General features: G+C 41.1%; 1 protein-coding gene across 1 annotated transcript in view; it reads right to left on the bottom strand.

The window, feature by feature from the left end:
- The window catches only part of shank2b (SH3 and multiple ankyrin repeat domains 2b), a 202,950-nt gene extending 190,467 nt beyond the window's left edge, over positions 1-12,483 (bottom strand). The window contains exons 1-3 of the mRNA XM_086295555.1: positions 12,259-12,483; positions 2,618-2,821; positions 1,043-1,114 (exon numbers count right to left, since the gene is read on the bottom strand). Coding sequence (XP_086151681.1) covers positions 1,043-1,114; positions 2,618-2,821; positions 12,259-12,462 — 480 coding nt within the window. The 5' untranslated portion in view covers positions 12,463-12,483. The remainder of the gene's footprint in view (positions 1-1,042; positions 1,115-2,617; positions 2,822-12,258) is intronic.
- Between the last annotated feature and the right edge of the window lie 5,803 nt (positions 12,484-18,286).

Raw genomic sequence — 18,286 nt, 5'->3', positions numbered from 1 at the left:
AGTTAGAGCAGCTGTCAGACTGTTTCCCATAATGCCGGTAACAGAGCGCTGCCAGAGACACTTATACTTTGGCTGCAATACAGGATTACAGTAGCAGTGGGAAAGCAGCCCAGAGCTAGCCTTTCACAGCGATGGAGACGCTAGAAATCTTCAATTTACTGTATACATTTATTTCAGTTCATGTGGGAGGAACAGAGATAGAGTGAGGGAGCAGTCTGCTGTTGGGCTGCCAGAAAAAAGAACAGCCTTCATCTGAGCAGCATACAAACTCACAGAGTTTTCTCGACTATCACACAGGAACAGCAAAGCCAAATAAGCATAACTGACAGGTAAGTCGCACTGTACGCTTGCTTGGACTTTCTATCCCTCACTCTTTTCTCGTCACAACTCGAGCTGCCAAGAAGCACAGCAAACAGATGCAAGCGTTAATCCAATTGAGAGAGTGATTATTGAGGCCACTACAAAGAAACGCAATCTGTGAGCGTCCTTTCTTTTCTCATTTTTATGATTTTATTTTGGCAACACCTTTGGTGTGAAACAGCCATTACTGTTGTGTTTTCACACTTCCCAGGGGTCAGCCAACAGTCAGAGTGAGGTGGGTGGAAGTGTGACATTTATTGTCGCACATTTCATTTATTATTTATTCTTGGATTTCATGATCATTTGTCTCAGCTACATGTACCCGGTTTCTAAGAGCATTTATCTGCTGTTCCAAGCACCCAGTGTCAGGTAGGTGCAAAGAGGCGCATCCTCGTTAAATATCATCTTTAATGTGTTTTTACCTCACTGGGATTTTTAAATCCATTCAGTTCAGCTGAATTGTGGGTAAAAGCTTATCGATAGTCTTATCGATGATCCTCTGTCTCTATGTGCATGTCAAAATCAAGGTGAAGTAAACATGTCAGGTCATGTGGCATTATTTGGAAAACCGGTCTCTGCTTTTAGTCAAAGTTGGCTCATCATAAATGACTTGCAATCCCTGTCTGAGAGTCAGTGTGCTTCCTAAGCATGTGACTAAATACTAACTCAACAGAAATCCTACCTTTGTATGAAGTTTGGCGATCTGTTTCTCATCGACATTGGGCTGTCTGTAGACTCTGCTCTTGTATCGGAACTGTTGAGTAAAAAAAAGTAAGCAAAACGGTTACAAATTGTAGGCATCAACAGAAATTCAAGAAAAATCATTATGACTTTATATTTAATATTTCTCCTGACAGTCAGTAACTTCTTACTGTAAAGCAACAGTTATATTATACCTCATTACACGTCTGTGCTGTACTGATCTGAGATCAGATACCACAGAGTGAGTGCAACTATGCCTTGAATAAAAGTCCCGAATCAAAAGGGTGGCTCCAGTAAGCCCTCTATTAAATTAGTACACATTTGGGATCCAGTGACCTCTAATAAGTCTCAGTCACAGCCAGTTTACTTTGCACCTCTGGGTGCATCTTGAAAGCAACTTTTCCTCTGGAAAGGAAATCACTGGGGATAATGCCTAAGATGCGTCCTTTTGATCAAGAGCACACTTCACTACTTTTACGGGCTGTCTGCTGTCAGCTGTAAACATTTTACTGCAGGATTCGTTAAAGATCCATACTAACAGGATTTTTTAAATTACTTGCAAACTTATATCTAAATCAAAGTATTGCACAGAACCTTTGAGCCACATAAGCAAAAGAATGATTCCTTCAGTCCTTCCTCACTTTTCAACGATACTGAATTTCAGTGTTGATTTGAATTTTTTAAAATATACATCTCAAAAAATACATTTGCGGTTTGAGGTTTACACACAGTCGTCATGGGCATGGATGTCATTGTAACTTGGGGATTTTAATTATTTGTTTGAGCTGTCCTTTTTCCAGGCTACAGCATATATCTTTAAGAAGAAGAATTGGGTGCACAATGTTGGCTTTATTTAGGGTTTTCTATGACCAACACAGGATAAAAATCTATATATTGATTAAATGTCTCTTAGTAAGTTGCACGTTGACCAGGCACTTTTGTTGGACCATGTATTCCAGTAGTTTCCAGTTCCTGAACATCCTAACCACTTCCCTCTCATCTGAGGCTAACAGTTTGGCAAAGTGATGACACCAAATAACTTGTGCTTCGATAAAATTGTTTGAACTGATTATCTTGGAATCTGCAGCTGTGTAAAAATGGCTCCAGTAGACTTTAATGTAAATGTGAATTCTCCTTGGATCTATCCTGTTATTCTGAGTATTGGTCAGTCCAATGAGTGCTGACAAATCCTTTTTATGCTGACAAAGAGAAACTACAAGCTACAGCAAATCATGCTCACTAATGACATTTGAGCCTGTACATATATGTTTGACCATGTGTGGATTAGAGAAAATCCAAGATACATTTATGCATCTAATTCAGATTTTTTTTTAAGTGATTAAAATGTGAACTGTTTTTCATTCCACCCTGGAAAGAAAAACAGTATAAAGAAATTTACCCTGATATTCATGATGATGAGTGAATGTAAACTTCTAACCTCACCTGTATTATTTACATCAGAATTTAAACAATTTCCCGTTTGAACTTTTAGATTATGTAACATAAAATATCCAAAAAATGTGATGTGATTCACGTAAATTTGTCAACAGTTTACCTCCAGAGCTGGGACGCCCTTGCTGATTGGCTGGGGGTATTCTCGGAGGATGCGTTCTTCATCCAGGAACTTGCCTTCTCTCCCGTTGCTCGCTGGCTGGAAAAGCCCATAGTTGAGCACATCTTTCAGGCTCTGATTAAGTGTACAAAGGATCCGCTGCTTGGCAACCCAGACCGTTGCATCCGGGTTGAAGCGCATGCATTTCTGGTTGGGTTTGGAGCACAGCAGAGGGGGAGGGGGGATATGTGAGAGGAAAAAAATAGACAAACTGATTAGAAAGTGATGCCTGAAGTGTTGGCTGGCAGACACAAGCAAGAAAAAGTAAATAATCACCTCTGAAAACAACAAACATTATGTGACACACATTTCACTTGTACTGGACTTCTAACTTTTGACTGGCAGATGCAAATAACTTGGACCATAAGACTCAAGAGAAGATTAGACCAGAGCTAAAGAACAATGGTGCCCAATTAAAACAGTTCTAACATATCCAAACTGGTGTTTTAATAACCCAAACCCTGTCCCAGTTACGAAAACTAGACACACACATCACTGCCAAACCTTTTTTAATTTATTGTTTTATTGTTAGGATGCTAAGCGGGGCCGCTGTCCTCGCTGCGGATGTAATTGACAGAACCCTTCTGCCCCTGCTCTTTCTCAGCTCCAGCTTCTGTGAAAAAACCCAAACAAATAATGCAGGATTTCTGGTCTGAATCAGAGAGGATTACGGGCACTGTGCCGTGGCACTGCTCAGCCAGTGATAGCAGGCCTGTGTCTTTAATAAAGTCTGAAGTGATGAACAGTTTGTGAACTCTGTGTAGCTTTAATCCTCTTGCCTGGCGTTGAGACGAAGACAGGAGGTGAAGGGTTGGACGTGTACAGAAACAGATGTCTGGCATCTGGCAGGGGCTGTGTGGACTGATAGGGCCTCCTGTCCTCTTCTTACAATAGCAGACTTCCATCCACTCCCATTGTTAGTGCTTCCTGAACCGACTGTGCTCAACTTCAGCATTATATATGAAACAGTGATAGTGTGTGCATGTGTTAGGGTTTGCTCTTGTACTTTGGACGTCAGCACAGAGATATACAGAATAAAAACTGACAAAACTGTGTTTTCCAGTGGTCACGCTTGAACTGTAGAGATATTCTCCTGGAGAAACAGCATCTGGCCACCTAAGACTGGAAATAAACCACTCATTCTTACCCATTGCTGTGACTTTATCCCTAACACTGTAGAAAAAAAAAAGCAACACTTTCACTTAGGTTTTTTAAATTTTTGTAATTATTAAGGACAAAGACATCACAAAAGTATGCCAAGAGGACAAAAAGGCTCACGTCCACTGAGATCTCTCAGCACCTGTAAGAACTAAATGCTGCATATGCTGACCACTGCAATGTTTAATTAAACATTGAATACTCTATACTGTTCCAGGTGAGATCCATGGCTCTGCACTTGGAGCTAATTCTTATCACAGCCACTTCACATTGGCTGCAAATTACTGCAGGAAATGTTGGAGATCATCACTCAGTAAAGCCCAGACATTTTGTGCATAAATGTTTTTAAAGACCCTAAAAAGCAGGGCAACCCTGAACTTGAACTTTTGCTTCACAAAATGGACGTTTGTACCACCAACCCTGGGCGTCAATAACTGATGGTAAAGATGCAAAACATATTATTTTAAAGATGTGACAAGACAAGCTCCAGAAGAAATGATGTGCTGGTGTTGAGGATGTGTTCAGTGACATTCTCAGGTTTGATCCTTGGTCCTTTGTGATGCTTAATTTCACCTGTCATCAAAACCAAGTAAATTCTCCCGTCAGTGAACCTTCATTACACTGGCTTACTCTCATGACTGGATGCCCTGCAGGAGGTTGTAGGGAGTCCTAGCTTTTTAAAAACTAGCTTAAACAGAAATAAGATCCCTTAGTATTTTGTGTCATCTTTGCTACTTTGGTTGTGACCATTGAAATTGGTGAAAACCTAATCTGTTATCATCTCCACTGGCACCCACCTGACTGTGAAATTAGCATGATCCACAGTGGCCAGAACTGAAAGTGTAAGACCCAGACCACAAATACAGAATATTTGAAAAGATAATTTCAAACAGTGAGCATTTGCTGCAGCAACTGCTTTACATGGCACCCGACTAGGTAAAATCATCTTATTGGTTACTCCTCTTGTCAACACACATTTGATGGTGCTGGTGTCTGAGTTAATGACAGTTAGACTAAGCATATGTCCACAGCGGCTTTCTGGTGTTCACAAACCTGTCGTCTCCTGTGGTCCAAGCATTCAAACCAACCATGTTTGGAAAGCTCGCTTTGCTTGTCACTGAGTCCAGCCTCTGAATTTTTAGCAGAAATTAACTTTGAAAAGATGTTGTCTCTGTCTGGATGTAAGAACTGTGTACTGGCATTGAATGACAGTGGAGATGGATGAAATAAAGTGAGAAAAGAAAGCTTGTAAGAGAAGAACAGTGTGAAGATTGTGGAAGAACCAAGAACACAGAAAAGCATGTGGGAAAGAGGAAATGTTGTCACTCCCTACACCTGCCTTTTCTTGTCCAAGATGTTGGTTCTTTTGAAACATTATACATTGCTGCAGCTGACTTTTAGACTTTTTTGGATAAATTGCAGCGTGACAGAGATTATTACACTGTTAAATATTTTAGACAAAGTCTGGATCTCTTTTTCTCCTGCTTCTAGTCTTTTCACTCAGAAATGATATGAACGAGCACAGTTTTCAGGAGCCTGCCTCACGTGTCTGTGAGCAAGTGTGTGTTTGTGTTAGCTTGAATTATTCACTTGATTTTGATTTCCAAGCGGACTGTGTGACTCAATCATGTGATCAAGTGGCACCACTGAGTACTCACTGATGAATGTGAAATCAGAAGCACTAGTGCATACTCGTGAGAGAGCTTAGTGTACATGTGAACATGCACATACATATCTTATGCTGCAGTTCTTTTCACTTTGATAATTACGTCAACGGGTCATGAGTTTATTTCATCACTGTACATTTCAATCCACTGGATTGTACAAACTCAATGTGCAGCATAAAAGGGCATTACAAATAAGACAGAAAGGAACGAAACTCAGGAGAGGAACATCAAGTGGCTGAAGATAGAGCTTTGCCAAGCAGCAGCCCCGCCATCTTTGGTCCCTTTTACTCCTTTGTCCTTTTACACATGTGCATCCAATAAAAAGCTATTATTCCTCAAGGACATGCACGCATCAAGCAAAGAGCTGCAGTTCAGAGCAAACTCAAACTACTGCACAGACTCCAGAAGCACCTAGCTGCTCTTTCACATTCACACTGGCAGTCTTTTATGACCACGTTTACTTACAGATTCTCACTGTGAATGAAAGGAAGGCTGCATCTATGTACAGTTAAGGTCGCCTACATGTGGTACATGGTCAGTGAGGATGTAGGCTGCTTGTACTGTATGCACATAGTTCTCACAGAGCTTTAAAGAACAAGCAGCACCATACTGACCCACAGTGTAAATGTACCAACGCTGCAGTTTATGAAAAGCTAACAGCTAAAGTCACAGTTCCCACTGTTCATGTAAAACAAACAAAACTCTGTGGAGTCACTGTTTACCAGAACGATTTTAAAAGTAGAATCTTTCTTTTTTTTTTTTTGGGGGGGGGGGGGGGGGATTTATTTTATTTATTGTTTTCTATTTTATATCCTTTACTTTTGTGTGAGTCCTCATGACTTGTGACTTAAATATTGTCATAACTAATTTAATCCAGGATTCTTCAATGAGTTGTTGTAGGTGCTGATGGCTGTGGGCAGGAAGCATCTCCTGTATTACAGCATGTCTGAAGACACTCTGCTGCTGTAAACTGACTCATGAAGAGGATGCTCAGGGTTGTCCGTAATTTTCTTTTTTTTTGATTTTGTGAAGAATCCCTCTTTGCACCATCATCTCCACTGGTTCCACAGTAGGATAGAAGCAGTGTTCTTCATCAGGTTTTTGAGCCGTTTTAAGTCCCTGGCTCTGATGCTGCTACCCCAGCAGGTGATTTAAGAAGACTCTCCACAACACACTTATTGAAGGACCCAAGCTTCCTCAGGAAGTACAGTCTGCTCTGACTCTTCTTGTAGATAGCTTCACTGATCAGTCTCCAGTCTAGTCTGTTGTCCAGGTGGACACTGAGGTATTTATACTCTTCGACCACCTACACTTCTAATCCATCCACTTCCGCTTATCCTTTTCAGGGTCGCGGGGGGCGCCTATCCCAGCTGTCATAGGGCGAGAGGCGGGGTACACCCTGGACAGGTCGCCAGTCTGTTGCAGGGCCAACACACAGGGACAGACTGACAGACCATTTGCACTCACATTCATTCGCACATTCACACCTAGTGACAATTTGGATTATCCAATTAACCTATCCCCACAAGCTGCATGTCTTTGGACGGTGGGAGGAAGCCGGAGTACCCGGAGAGAACCCACGCACACACGGGGAGAACATGCAAACTCCACACAGAAAGACCCCGGCCTGATGGTGGAATTGAACTCAGGACCTTCTTGCTGTGCGGCAACAGTGCTAACCACTGTGCCACCGTGCTGCCAGGTAACATCCTAATCCTATGATGGAAATAGCGTTTGACGTAACACTTAACGGGGTTTTACATGGCCGATCAACACAATTTAAAAACTGGTATAAAGTCCACACTTTTTCCGTCAATTGTTCCGTCTGTCCTGCTCACATCTCCAGTGGTTGTACATGGTGTCGTTAACGTGGCTTCACTCCACATCAGCCGCTTTGCTAGCTAAACACCGGTGTCGGCACATAAGGACGCTGTCATAGCCTGTCAACGATGTTGATTAGCTGTGTATATACGAATGTGAATCGCATCATTGGCTGGACTATGGGATAAGGCGGCATCGTTCTAATCCCATACAGGAGCAGCCAGTCACTTACTGACTCACACTGCAAAACAGAATTGTTAAAGTATTTCAGGTTAGATTTATTTATTTTTGTGCGCAACGCAGATTTTCTGTGCGCAGAAACCAGCAGTGCGCAAATGCACACGCGTGCAGCTTAGAGGGAACGTTGGTCAACAGGAGAATAACTTGGTGACTTTTTTCCTTAAACAATCACACAAACTTAGAATTGGGACTAACTGGATGGTCAGTCAGGTCCAGTAGTTAAGTTAAACTGAGTTGATCATTTGCTGTGAAGCGTTTGTGTGATAGTCTTTCACGCACATATGACTGTTTGGACAGTCATAGCGACAGCATTAGATGACAAATTTTACACTTTGAAGTTTTGGTCCTACTGGATTACAACTTCCAAGAACTTGGAATCTTATTGGATTATATCCACACAGAGATAGGCACGTCGTGGCCAAGGCATGCCCACTCTGTCCAACCTGTCTCGTCTCTCACATCAGAATAAAATCAGCATAATCTCAGAGTAGGTTAATGAGATAAGTCCACCGATTTGATTGTGTGATTATTATGATTTGATGTGGCTTTTGCTTTGTTCCTGCTGAACTGCTTTTAGTAACACGCCCTGTATTCAAAAAGTCTAAATTGTGGACATTCCCTTTTTAACTTTTTTGAACAGTGAAGCATAAAACCTGCATATTCTTATAACATCACTCGAAGGGCTCTTACAGGTTACGCTAACCTTAAAATTAACAGTTAACTTGGTTTTCAAGGCCACTAAATGTAACCCAGTTATTTACCAAGCGCACCAATTTAGAGAGCCGTAGATAACCGGCGATACGGTCTCTCAATCACACCACCACACAGTACTGACCCACACATACAGTTCTTACACACACACTGGACATTCTGGACATTGTTTCACTTCATTACTTAAATCACGCTGCTGTTATTGTGTATATATTTATTTATATTTCTTCATACATTCTTATATAGTTCTATATTGTGTATTTTGTTGTACAGTTATTTTATTTTCAACTTTAATTTATATATTTTATCTTATTCTTCCCAGTTAAATTTACCCTTCATTCTAATTTGTGTTGTACAGTTATTTCATTTTTAACCTTAATTTATATTCTATTCCTTCCTAGTTAAATTTACCCTTTTTAATTTTTCATATTTATTTCCTATCTTATTCATAGCCTTTTCCTTTTGTGTTTTCTTTAGGTCACGAGCAGTTGTCTAAGCATTTCACTACATATCGTACTGTGTATGACTGTGTACGTGACAAATAAAATTTGAATTTGAATTTGAATTTAACCGGTGTGAAGGTGCACCAGGGCCACCCTGGTAAACATGCCTTCAAAGGGACCAGGTTCGTCTCCCATAGGGACTCAGTATCAGTTAGAGCTGGGCAAGTCTCCTACCCGACTCCATCTAAGCTCTCTTTGCCTATTGGGTAATTCTTAGAGAAGAAACAGAGAAACACCGGGGACGATACACAGAATGACACGCAGACGCTCCGACGAAGAACAGAGGTAACCACACACTAAAAATACACACAGGGTAACAATCTAACTATACAAGACAACAGGGAAACAAAACAGAACACATGACCTGGGACACCTTTTAAGTAAAACAGGAAATACAACTGGCTCAAGGACACGGACTTGAAACTACACACGGGAGTACAGGGACCAAAACCTAAGAACTAGAGAAACCATCACAATTGCAGTGAAGCGCCAGATAACAACAAAGATCAATAATAATACACCCTGGACCGTGACAGTTATTGGCTTGCGAGTTGTGAGAATTTTCTGTGTCATGAAAGTAACTCTCTTTTGACCTGGCTAAATCCATGGTAACATGCTGAACACATAACCTGATTATATTCAGATTTTTACTTTCGTGGCTCAAGAGTTGGGAGTTCGCCTTGTAATCGGAAGGTTGCCGGTTCGAGCCCTGGCTTGGACAGTCTCGGTCGTTGTGTCCTTGGGCAAGACACTTCACCCGTTGCCTACTGGTGGTGGTCAGAGGGCCCGGTGGCGCCAGTGTCCGGCAGCCTCGCCTCTGTCAGTGCGCCCCAGGGTGGCTGTGGCTACACCGTAGCTGCCATTACCAGTGTGTGAATGTGTGTGTGAATGGGTGGATGACTGGATATGTAAAGCGCTTTGGGGTCCTTAGGGACTAGAAAAGCGCTATATAAATACAGGCCATTTACCATTTACTTTAGAATCTTTAAAAGTGCCTGAGTTTAACAGATTATTTAATTTACAGCATGGTTTAAGTGAATCAGTCCTGCTTGATTTACCAGAACCATCTGAAATTTGGTCAGGAAAGCCTTAAAGAGTTGGAACAACTTTGAGTAAACTCAGTTTTTTCAAATGGCCTCAGTGTTTTGCTATGAAGCACAAAAAATACTGTAACTTAAACACGCATTTCTAATCTGTCCCAAACTTTACATTTGATCAAAGTCCCAACAAATAGGCACCGACAGCCAGAGCAGCACCGAGTGGGAATAGGAAATGTTTTTGCTTTGAGTATTATTCCTCACAGGCTGACCACATCCACTTAGAAAGAGGTCTGTATAAACTTCCAGCCTTGATGATGCCTTTGTGTAAAAATGATGGCTTTTCATTTAATGGCGGCTCTAGTAGCATGGCACGAAAAAGGAAGCTGTAATTGAGGGGTAGGATTTTAGAAAATCATAACATTATTATCATTATTATATATTATACACCCACTTATATATATATATATTAGTGGGTGTGTGAAACCATGAGGCAGGCCATGTGGTAGGTTTGTCTGTGTTTGAGGCTGAAACAGCAAAAAACCTTATGAGACATTTTAAATTTAAGATTGACAGACAGACATTTTATTGTCATTCAGTGAACAAGGAATGAAATATTTTTGGAGTTGGCTCACCAAAGGATGAAAATGTATCAAAAATATGTTAAATATGTAATAAGTTATGTTGCATCCCGCTTCCATCCCGCACAGAGATGCAGCTGGTCACACACTCAGTGTACAACACTGTGACATAAACTTAACATGTGTTCTTGTACAATGTCTAGCAGGCACAGGAAGTGTGCCTTGTTTATGAAACAGACAAATTAGAATTTTCTGAAAGACTGCAACAAACATCTCGAGTGAGTCGAGCCCGGCACACGTACACGGCAGCAGGCGCGATGCCACGGTCCTACTGCTGCTCGCAGCTTTAATGTGGAATATGAAATAAGGGCCTAAAAATAAGATTAATTAGGCATCATTTACTTTCAGCTATTCATCTACCTGCTATTCATTTACATATTAATAGGAAATGGAAGGACAATCTAACATTCATTTACTTTCTCCTTTTGGCTCCCACATCTGGGTTCATCATCTTCTATTATAAACTGCACAGCAATATTAAATTGTATAATCAGTATTTGAGTTCTAAGGGCAAACTGTGTCATTAAATGTTGTAGTGTGACTCTCACCAAGCACCTAATCCAGTAAACGCTTTTCTTCACTAATTTTCCAAATAGCCCCGCCCACCTCATGACCCACCTTAACTTTTGATACACACTCTTACACATATGCAGCTATATATAACAACCTGCTACACGTCTCCCATTCAACAGTCACAGACCAACTAATATCATATTATGATTCTTGATGGCCAGAGCTCGTTTAAGTCCCCGGCTTTAAAACTGTAAATGAGTGAAAGATTACTGGTAAGCCTACTTTAAACAGCAGGAAGCCTCCAAGGCTGAGATTACACTCCTTTGCTTCCTCTGAAAACATCCATTTGCTTAAAGGTTAATCTCACACAAATGGAAGAGATAAGGATGTGTTATATTATCATGCTAGAGGAGTCTTATAATGAGTATAAAATAAGATAAAACAGCAAACCGATGGAATGTGCTAACAGGTGTATGTGTTTTTCAAGTTTTGGCAAAAGTCTTTGCACATTTCCTGCAAATTTCTTTTATCTCTCCAGGTATATACAACAGATGATATATACCAGGGGAGCTAATAGGGATACTACTTTATACATGAAAGGACCCTTAAAGAATATTCACCCTCTCAGAAATGCCAGTGATTTCGTTGTTGGAGTTGGAGTGAGCAGAGTGCAGTGAAGCACATTTGGATCACTGTAAAACCTTTAACATCTGGAAATGCACCTGTTTCTTTCTGCCTGCATTATCAATTTTTATAAAGATTCCTATCTGTTTAATGCATGGTGACACTGTTTGTAAGCCACAACTGAAATGCCACCGACTGTACCTTTCCTGCAGGTCTCACACATTAATGGCATCATTGCGTTTGAGTTTACTGCAAGCCAGCTTTCAATAAAAGCTTTTAGATCACAAAAGAGGTTAGAAGGTGTTAGAATACACAGCATTCATTTCCAGTACATATCAAGTCGCAAGTTTATGTTCATCAGTCACGTTAATATTTCACACAGTCACAAACATGATCAATTCGAAACATTTATCGGGTTACTGGCATCCCATCTAGGGTTAGGGTCGAGGTCGTTTCCCTTACTGATGAAATCTCATACGTTAATGTTAACATTAATATTGTTCTGTTAAACGCTTTGAGCTCTGGCGTCCCAAAAAGATGAAAATTTTAACAAAAAAAAGAGGTGGATGTTTGCCTAACCCTACCCTAGATGCGGGTGAGCTGGTGGATGCTACGAGGTTAACATCAGCACTCTCAAAAGCTCTGTTCTCATCCTTCACAGATACTCACTGTCTGCTGCAAGTCAGGGATCAAGAGACGGATAACCAGTGAGTTCGTGTGAATGTCGTCCATGCGGTTCTGCGATGGCTCTGCAGTGGCCCTTATAGTCTCATAGATGGTTTCTTCGCGGGAGCTCTCGGAGGCACAATCATCAGAGTAGTCGGAAAAGCTCTGGGCCATCTCATCCTCACTGGAGGTGGAGCTTTGGGGCATAGTCAGCAGGCCCGGGGAATTCAGCTGGGACAGAGAAGCAAACAGGAAATAATATCAGGCTCTTGCAAAGAGATGATTAAAGAAACTAGATATTCAAATTGAATAATCTCCTCCTGTTCCCATCAGACACCTTCTGTCATTTCAGACAGCCGTCAAAGACCACGCATGCTACTTTGTCTCATCCATCCTGTGCTAACAGCTTGTACAGTGGGCTTCAGTAAACTCCCAGAGGTACTAATATCACCTAATATATGCAAAAACATGGTCTGGCTCATTAGTGCTTTCTGTATATCACTAAATGAACTTCACGAGGGTGAAAACTGCACCTGAGAGTTAATCTATTCCCTATGGCCAAATGATCCACTGGCAACATGATTTATGGTCTTATCAGTCAGTGCCTCCAGCTGTGTGCTTGTAAGTGACCCGGGCAGAATGAAGATACTGAAATAACCCGAATGTCTGATTAAATATATTTTCAACTTTTCTCAGAAGTCAGTGTGTGGGGGATTTGGAGGTTAAATGTTTTATATTAATTAAATACTAACAATTAATATCCCCATATGTCATTGACCTTACACTGACAAAAAAGATTTCTTTTTTAAAGTAACTGATTAAAACAGTACCCAACACTCACACTGAACTATTCTCACTTGTTGACATTAGATAACAGTTAGAGGTCTAACATAAGTACTAAACACAGACAGAGATTAAATGATTTTTAGGTAAAACCTTCCCAATGTATAACTTATTCTTCATTTCGTTCATTAAATATTATTTTTCATTTTTAAAAAACTAATCTATGACCTTTTCTTTAACTAAAGAAAACACTTCAACTTGGAAATACAAGCAAAAACCGTGTAAGTCAAAATCTGAAGGTTATAGTTCAACATAGGAAATGATCATGCTAAGATGTGCGTATTTCACTCTACTTCTTTTCAGAGTGCCAGCAAGATACAATATTTCACAAGATGACTTTTCAAACATCTGTCTGTTTAACTGCGACTGCTGCAAAAACCAAACAAACAAAAAAGAAAAAACCCAAACCTGGACTCTGTCACGGGTTCATAACTCTAGGAACAACAAGTAGGCCTGCAGAGCGAGAGCAAAGTGCTCTAATAGGGTGATATGGTACTACAAGGTCATTAAGATAAGATGGACCTGATTATTTAAGACCTTGTATGTGAGGAGCAGGATTTTGGATTCTGGATTTAACAGGAAGCCAAAACAGGAGAAATCTGCTCTCTTTCTAGTCCCTGTCAGGACTCTTGCTGCAGCATTTTGGATTAGCTGAAGGCTTTTCAGCGAGTTTTCTGGACATCCTGATAATAATGAATTACAGTCGTCCAGCCTGGAACTAGTTTTTCAGCGTCACTCTGAGACAGGATATTTCTAATTTTAGAGATGTTGCACAAATGGAAGAAAGCAGTCTTACATAATTGTTTAATATGTGCGTTGAACGACATGTCCTGGTCAAAAATGACTCCAAGGTTCCTCACAATGTCATACTACACTGAGGTCTAGCAGGACAAGCACAGAGATGAGTCCACTGTCAGAGGCCATAAGAAGATCATTTGTAACCTTCACTAAAGCTGTTTCTGTGCTGTGATGAGCTCTGAAACCTGACTGAAACAAACAAGCCTCTGCAGATGATCTGTTAGCTGTTTGACAACTACTCTTTCAAGGATGTTTGATATGAAGGTTGGAGATTGGCCTATAATTAGCTAAGACTGCTGGGTCTAGAGATGCTTTTTAAGGAACAAGATGTGTATTTAGAATCCTTGTCTTTTTTGAATCCCCAATCGGGTCCAAGTTTCAGCTGTCTAGCTGTTAATTTGAGGTGAAGTTGAAGAATCTGAAAGTAGTCCTTTTTATTTTTTAATCCACTTTGTTCAATGTCCTCGTGCCACTGGTAGTAAAAGAGCCCCACAGGATGATTCCTCTACCACCATTCCTGACAGCTGGTACAGTCTATTTGAAAACGATTTGTAATTTGCAGTTATTTAGAAATATAGAATCTTAAGCAGCACCTTAATGAGTATATATTTATATTTGTATATATTTAAACAAATACCGGTATATAATTTTGACCCTGTGCAGATTATAGAAAATCCAAAATAAATTGTACATCCACTCCCTTTTTTTTTAAGTCATCAAGGATATATGTTGTACAATCATGGAAAAAGAACAGTGCAAAGAAACCATAAAAAGCCCAAAATGACTATGACATTCATGGCTATGATGAGTGTACATATCCAACCATATATGCCCATTAGCTGAGATGTCCCGGATTTGATGACACTGCAGGTAACAATAGATAAAGCTGCCATTTTCAGTGACATGTGTAATGGATAGATTTGCCTTTTTCCAGATTTCTTGAGTTCGTATTCCCACTCGTGATAACAGATAACTCTACATTGTATTCCTTGAGGATTTGAGAAAGGTTTTTAACAAAGAAGGATGAAAATGGGTGAGAAAAGATGAAGAATCAAGGTGTGACAGTTAAAAAATGCCAGTTTTATATCAGTTCGAAAAGCAACTCCTGATTTTGTTTTTGCACATTTTCATTTCAGCCTCCTGCTGCGGACTTTATTCTGTAATGTGTATAATTTCCTCCCATGCTTTTCCAATCAGCATGTGGCCAATTACAAATGCACTCGAAGTGTCACGTAACATGTGTCATGTTTGAGCATTCAAGTGATACGAAGTACTGCTTCATAGATAATTGGCAAACCTTCTGGAGGAAACCTGGTCTTGTTAGGAGAGACGGCATCCATCCCACTTTGGATGGAGCAGCTCTCATTTCTAGAAATATGGATTATTAACCCCCCCAAAATATGACTATCCAGAGTTGGGACCAAGAAGCAGAGTTGCAGTCTTACACTCCTCTCTGCAGCTTCTCTCCTCCTGCTACCCCCCCCCCCCCAAAACCCCCCCATCTCCATAGAGACTGTGTCAGCTTCCAAAAAGACAAAAAACAAACTAAAACCAGCAACAAACAACTTAAACATAAACAATTACAAAGAAAGAACAATACAGTATCCACATCTGAACCAAAGAGTAAAACAGTGAAATGTGGATTATTAAATATTAGGTCTCTCTCCTCCAAGTCTCTGTTAGTACATGACTTAATAATTGATCAACAAATTGATTTACTCTGCCTTACAGAAACCTGGTTGCAGCAGGATGATTATGTTAGTTTAAATGAATCAACACCCCCGAGTCATTCTAACTACCAGAAACCTCGAAGCACAGGCCGAGGGGGCGGTGTGGCAGCAATTTTTCACACCAGCCTATTAATCAACCAAAGACCCAGACAGACTTTTAATTCATTTGAAAGCCTGATGCTTAGCCTCGTCCACCCCAGCTGTAAAACTCAGAAACCAGTCTTACTTGTTATCATCTATCGTCCACCTGGGCCTTACACAGAGTTTCTGTCTGATTTCTCAGACTTTATATCTGATTTAGTTCTGAGCTCAGATAAAATAATTATTGTGGGTGATTTTAACATCCATGTAGATGCTAAAAATGACAGCCTCAACATGGCATTTAATCTGTTATTAGACTCAATTGGCTTCTCTCAAAATGTAAAAGAACCCACCCACCACTTTAATCACACTCTAGATCTTGTTTTAACATATGGCATAGAAACTGAACATTTAACAGTGTTTCTCTCCTGTCTGATCATTTCCTGATAACATTTACATTTACAATAATTGATTACACAGCAGTGGAGAGTAGACTTTATCACAGTAGATGTCTTTCTGAAAGTGCTGTAACTAAGTTTAAGAATATAATCCACCCACTGTTATCATCTTCAATGCCGTGTACCAACACAGAGCAGAGCAGCTATCTGAACGCTACCCCAACAGAGGTCGATCATCTTGTTAATAATTTTACCTCCTCACTACGTACGACTCTGGATACTGTAGCGCCAGTGAAAACTAAGGTCTCTAATCAGAAGTACCTGACTCCGTGGTATAATTCTCAAACACGTAGCCTAAAGCAGATGACTCTTAAGCTGGAGAGGAAATGGCGTGTCACAAATTTATAGGATCATCATTTAGCCTGGAGAAATAGTTTGTTGCCCAACGGGCCTGCCTTGGGTTGAGCTGCTTGGCAGAACGAATATGGATCAGGTTCTGATGATCAGTCCAGATCAGAAAAGGGTCTTTCGCTCCCAGGAGCCAATGCCGCCACTCTTCTAAGGCCCACTTGATGGCCAGGAGTTCTCGGTCTCCGACACCGTACCGTTGCTGCGTGGGAGAAAATTTCCTTGAGAAATAGCAGCATGGGTGAAGTTTTCCATCCGGGTCGTGTTGAGAAAGGACGGCGCCAGCGCCAACATCGGAGGCATCCACCTCCACCACAAAATCTCTGGCAAGATCAGGGTGGAGCAGGACGGGGGCCATAGTGAACCGGTGGATAAGGTCTTGGAATGCCTGTTTTGCACCTGGGGAGAGGCAGAAATCAGCCAGTCCCTCCAGAAAAATGGAGCGTAGAGAAGCGTCTCCCCACTTTAGCTTAGCGGCCAGGGTATGGAATTGGGAGGCAAAGTGACAGACGGGTCGACTGCCCTGGCGTAAATGAAGCAGCTGTGACTCCACTTCACTGCTCGGGGGAACAAACGTCTTTTTTAATTCCTCCACAAACAGGGCATAGTCATTGCAAGCTGCAGATTTATTGTTGTAGAGCATAGGTGTCAAACTCTGGCCCGCGGGCCTAATTACATTTGGCCCGCGAAGCCACACCAAATTACTATTAGAGCTGGCCTACTGGTATTATACAGCTAATATATATATTGTTTAGTATTAAGCTTTGCTTGTTCCATATTCAGTTTTTCAGCAAAACTTGTTTGAGTCCATAAGAAGAGATTCATTCTTAAATCTGGAGGAAGATTTTTTTTTTCAATAAATATTAATGTAAGCCCGCAACCTTGTTTAAGTTTTGAATTTTGGCCCACTGTGTATTTGAGTTTGACATCCTTGTTGTAGAGAGCCGCGGCCCATTCCTGAGCCTGGCCAGACAAGAGAGAGGTTAACATTGCAACTTTTGCACGGGCGGTGGCGTATTTAGTGGGCTGACATTCAAACAGCATGTCTAAAGTGGCGAGCAAACCATCAGGCTGGCCATCAACTCCATTCCACTTATCTGGTTGACGTTGCAGTGAGGTGACGGAAGTGGAAAGTTGGAGGACAGTTTCGGTGAGAGACTCCATTTTTGTGCTCATCCGATCCACCACACCGCGAAGATATAGTACTTCGGCTTTCAGCCGTTCGAATTCCGCTGGGTCTATATGTGGCTCAGACATCCTGTCATGATCGGGCGAATTACACACAGTAATTCGGCGTGCCCGTGTGGCATGCTGGCTAGATCCAAACGCGGCGAAGGCTAGCGGTGGGTTGGAACAGACACGCAGTTATTCTAGTAACGATCAGTGCACGAAGCGTGGCTTCGGAACTGGCGTTACAGACGGAGAGCGAGCGGAGCCGAGATGAGAAAAAGAATTGAAGGGAAAAACACTCACAGTTGCTGAATCAGGCGGAGACTGACGTCGGCAAAGTTTCGGAGCTCCTGACATGAAGAGAACGATGTCTGAGCGGCGAACAGGTGGGTGGCGTCTCTTTTAAACCCGGCCCCGTGATCAGCTGATCACCAGCTGACACCCTTTAACATTAACTAGTAATGACTTCATGAACTTCTTCACAAATAAAATTTTTATCATTAGAGAAAAAATTTGAAATAATCATCCCACAGATGTAATATTATCTACAGCTACTCTTAGTACCATTGATGTTAAGTTAGACTCTTTTTCTCCAATTGATCT

This window comes from Aulonocara sp. 'chitande type north' Nkhata Bay, linkage group LG1 (assembly GCF_057382095.1).
Source record: "Aulonocara sp. 'chitande type north' Nkhata Bay isolate Kocher_YH1m ecotype deep benthic linkage group LG1, A_spYH_male_GT1.1, whole genome shotgun sequence".
Classification (NCBI taxonomy): Eukaryota; Metazoa; Chordata; class Actinopteri; order Cichliformes; family Cichlidae; genus Aulonocara; species Aulonocara sp. 'chitande type north' Nkhata Bay.
The sequence above is the reverse complement of the archived record's forward strand: the minus strand, read 5'-3'. Positions and strand labels throughout refer to the sequence as shown.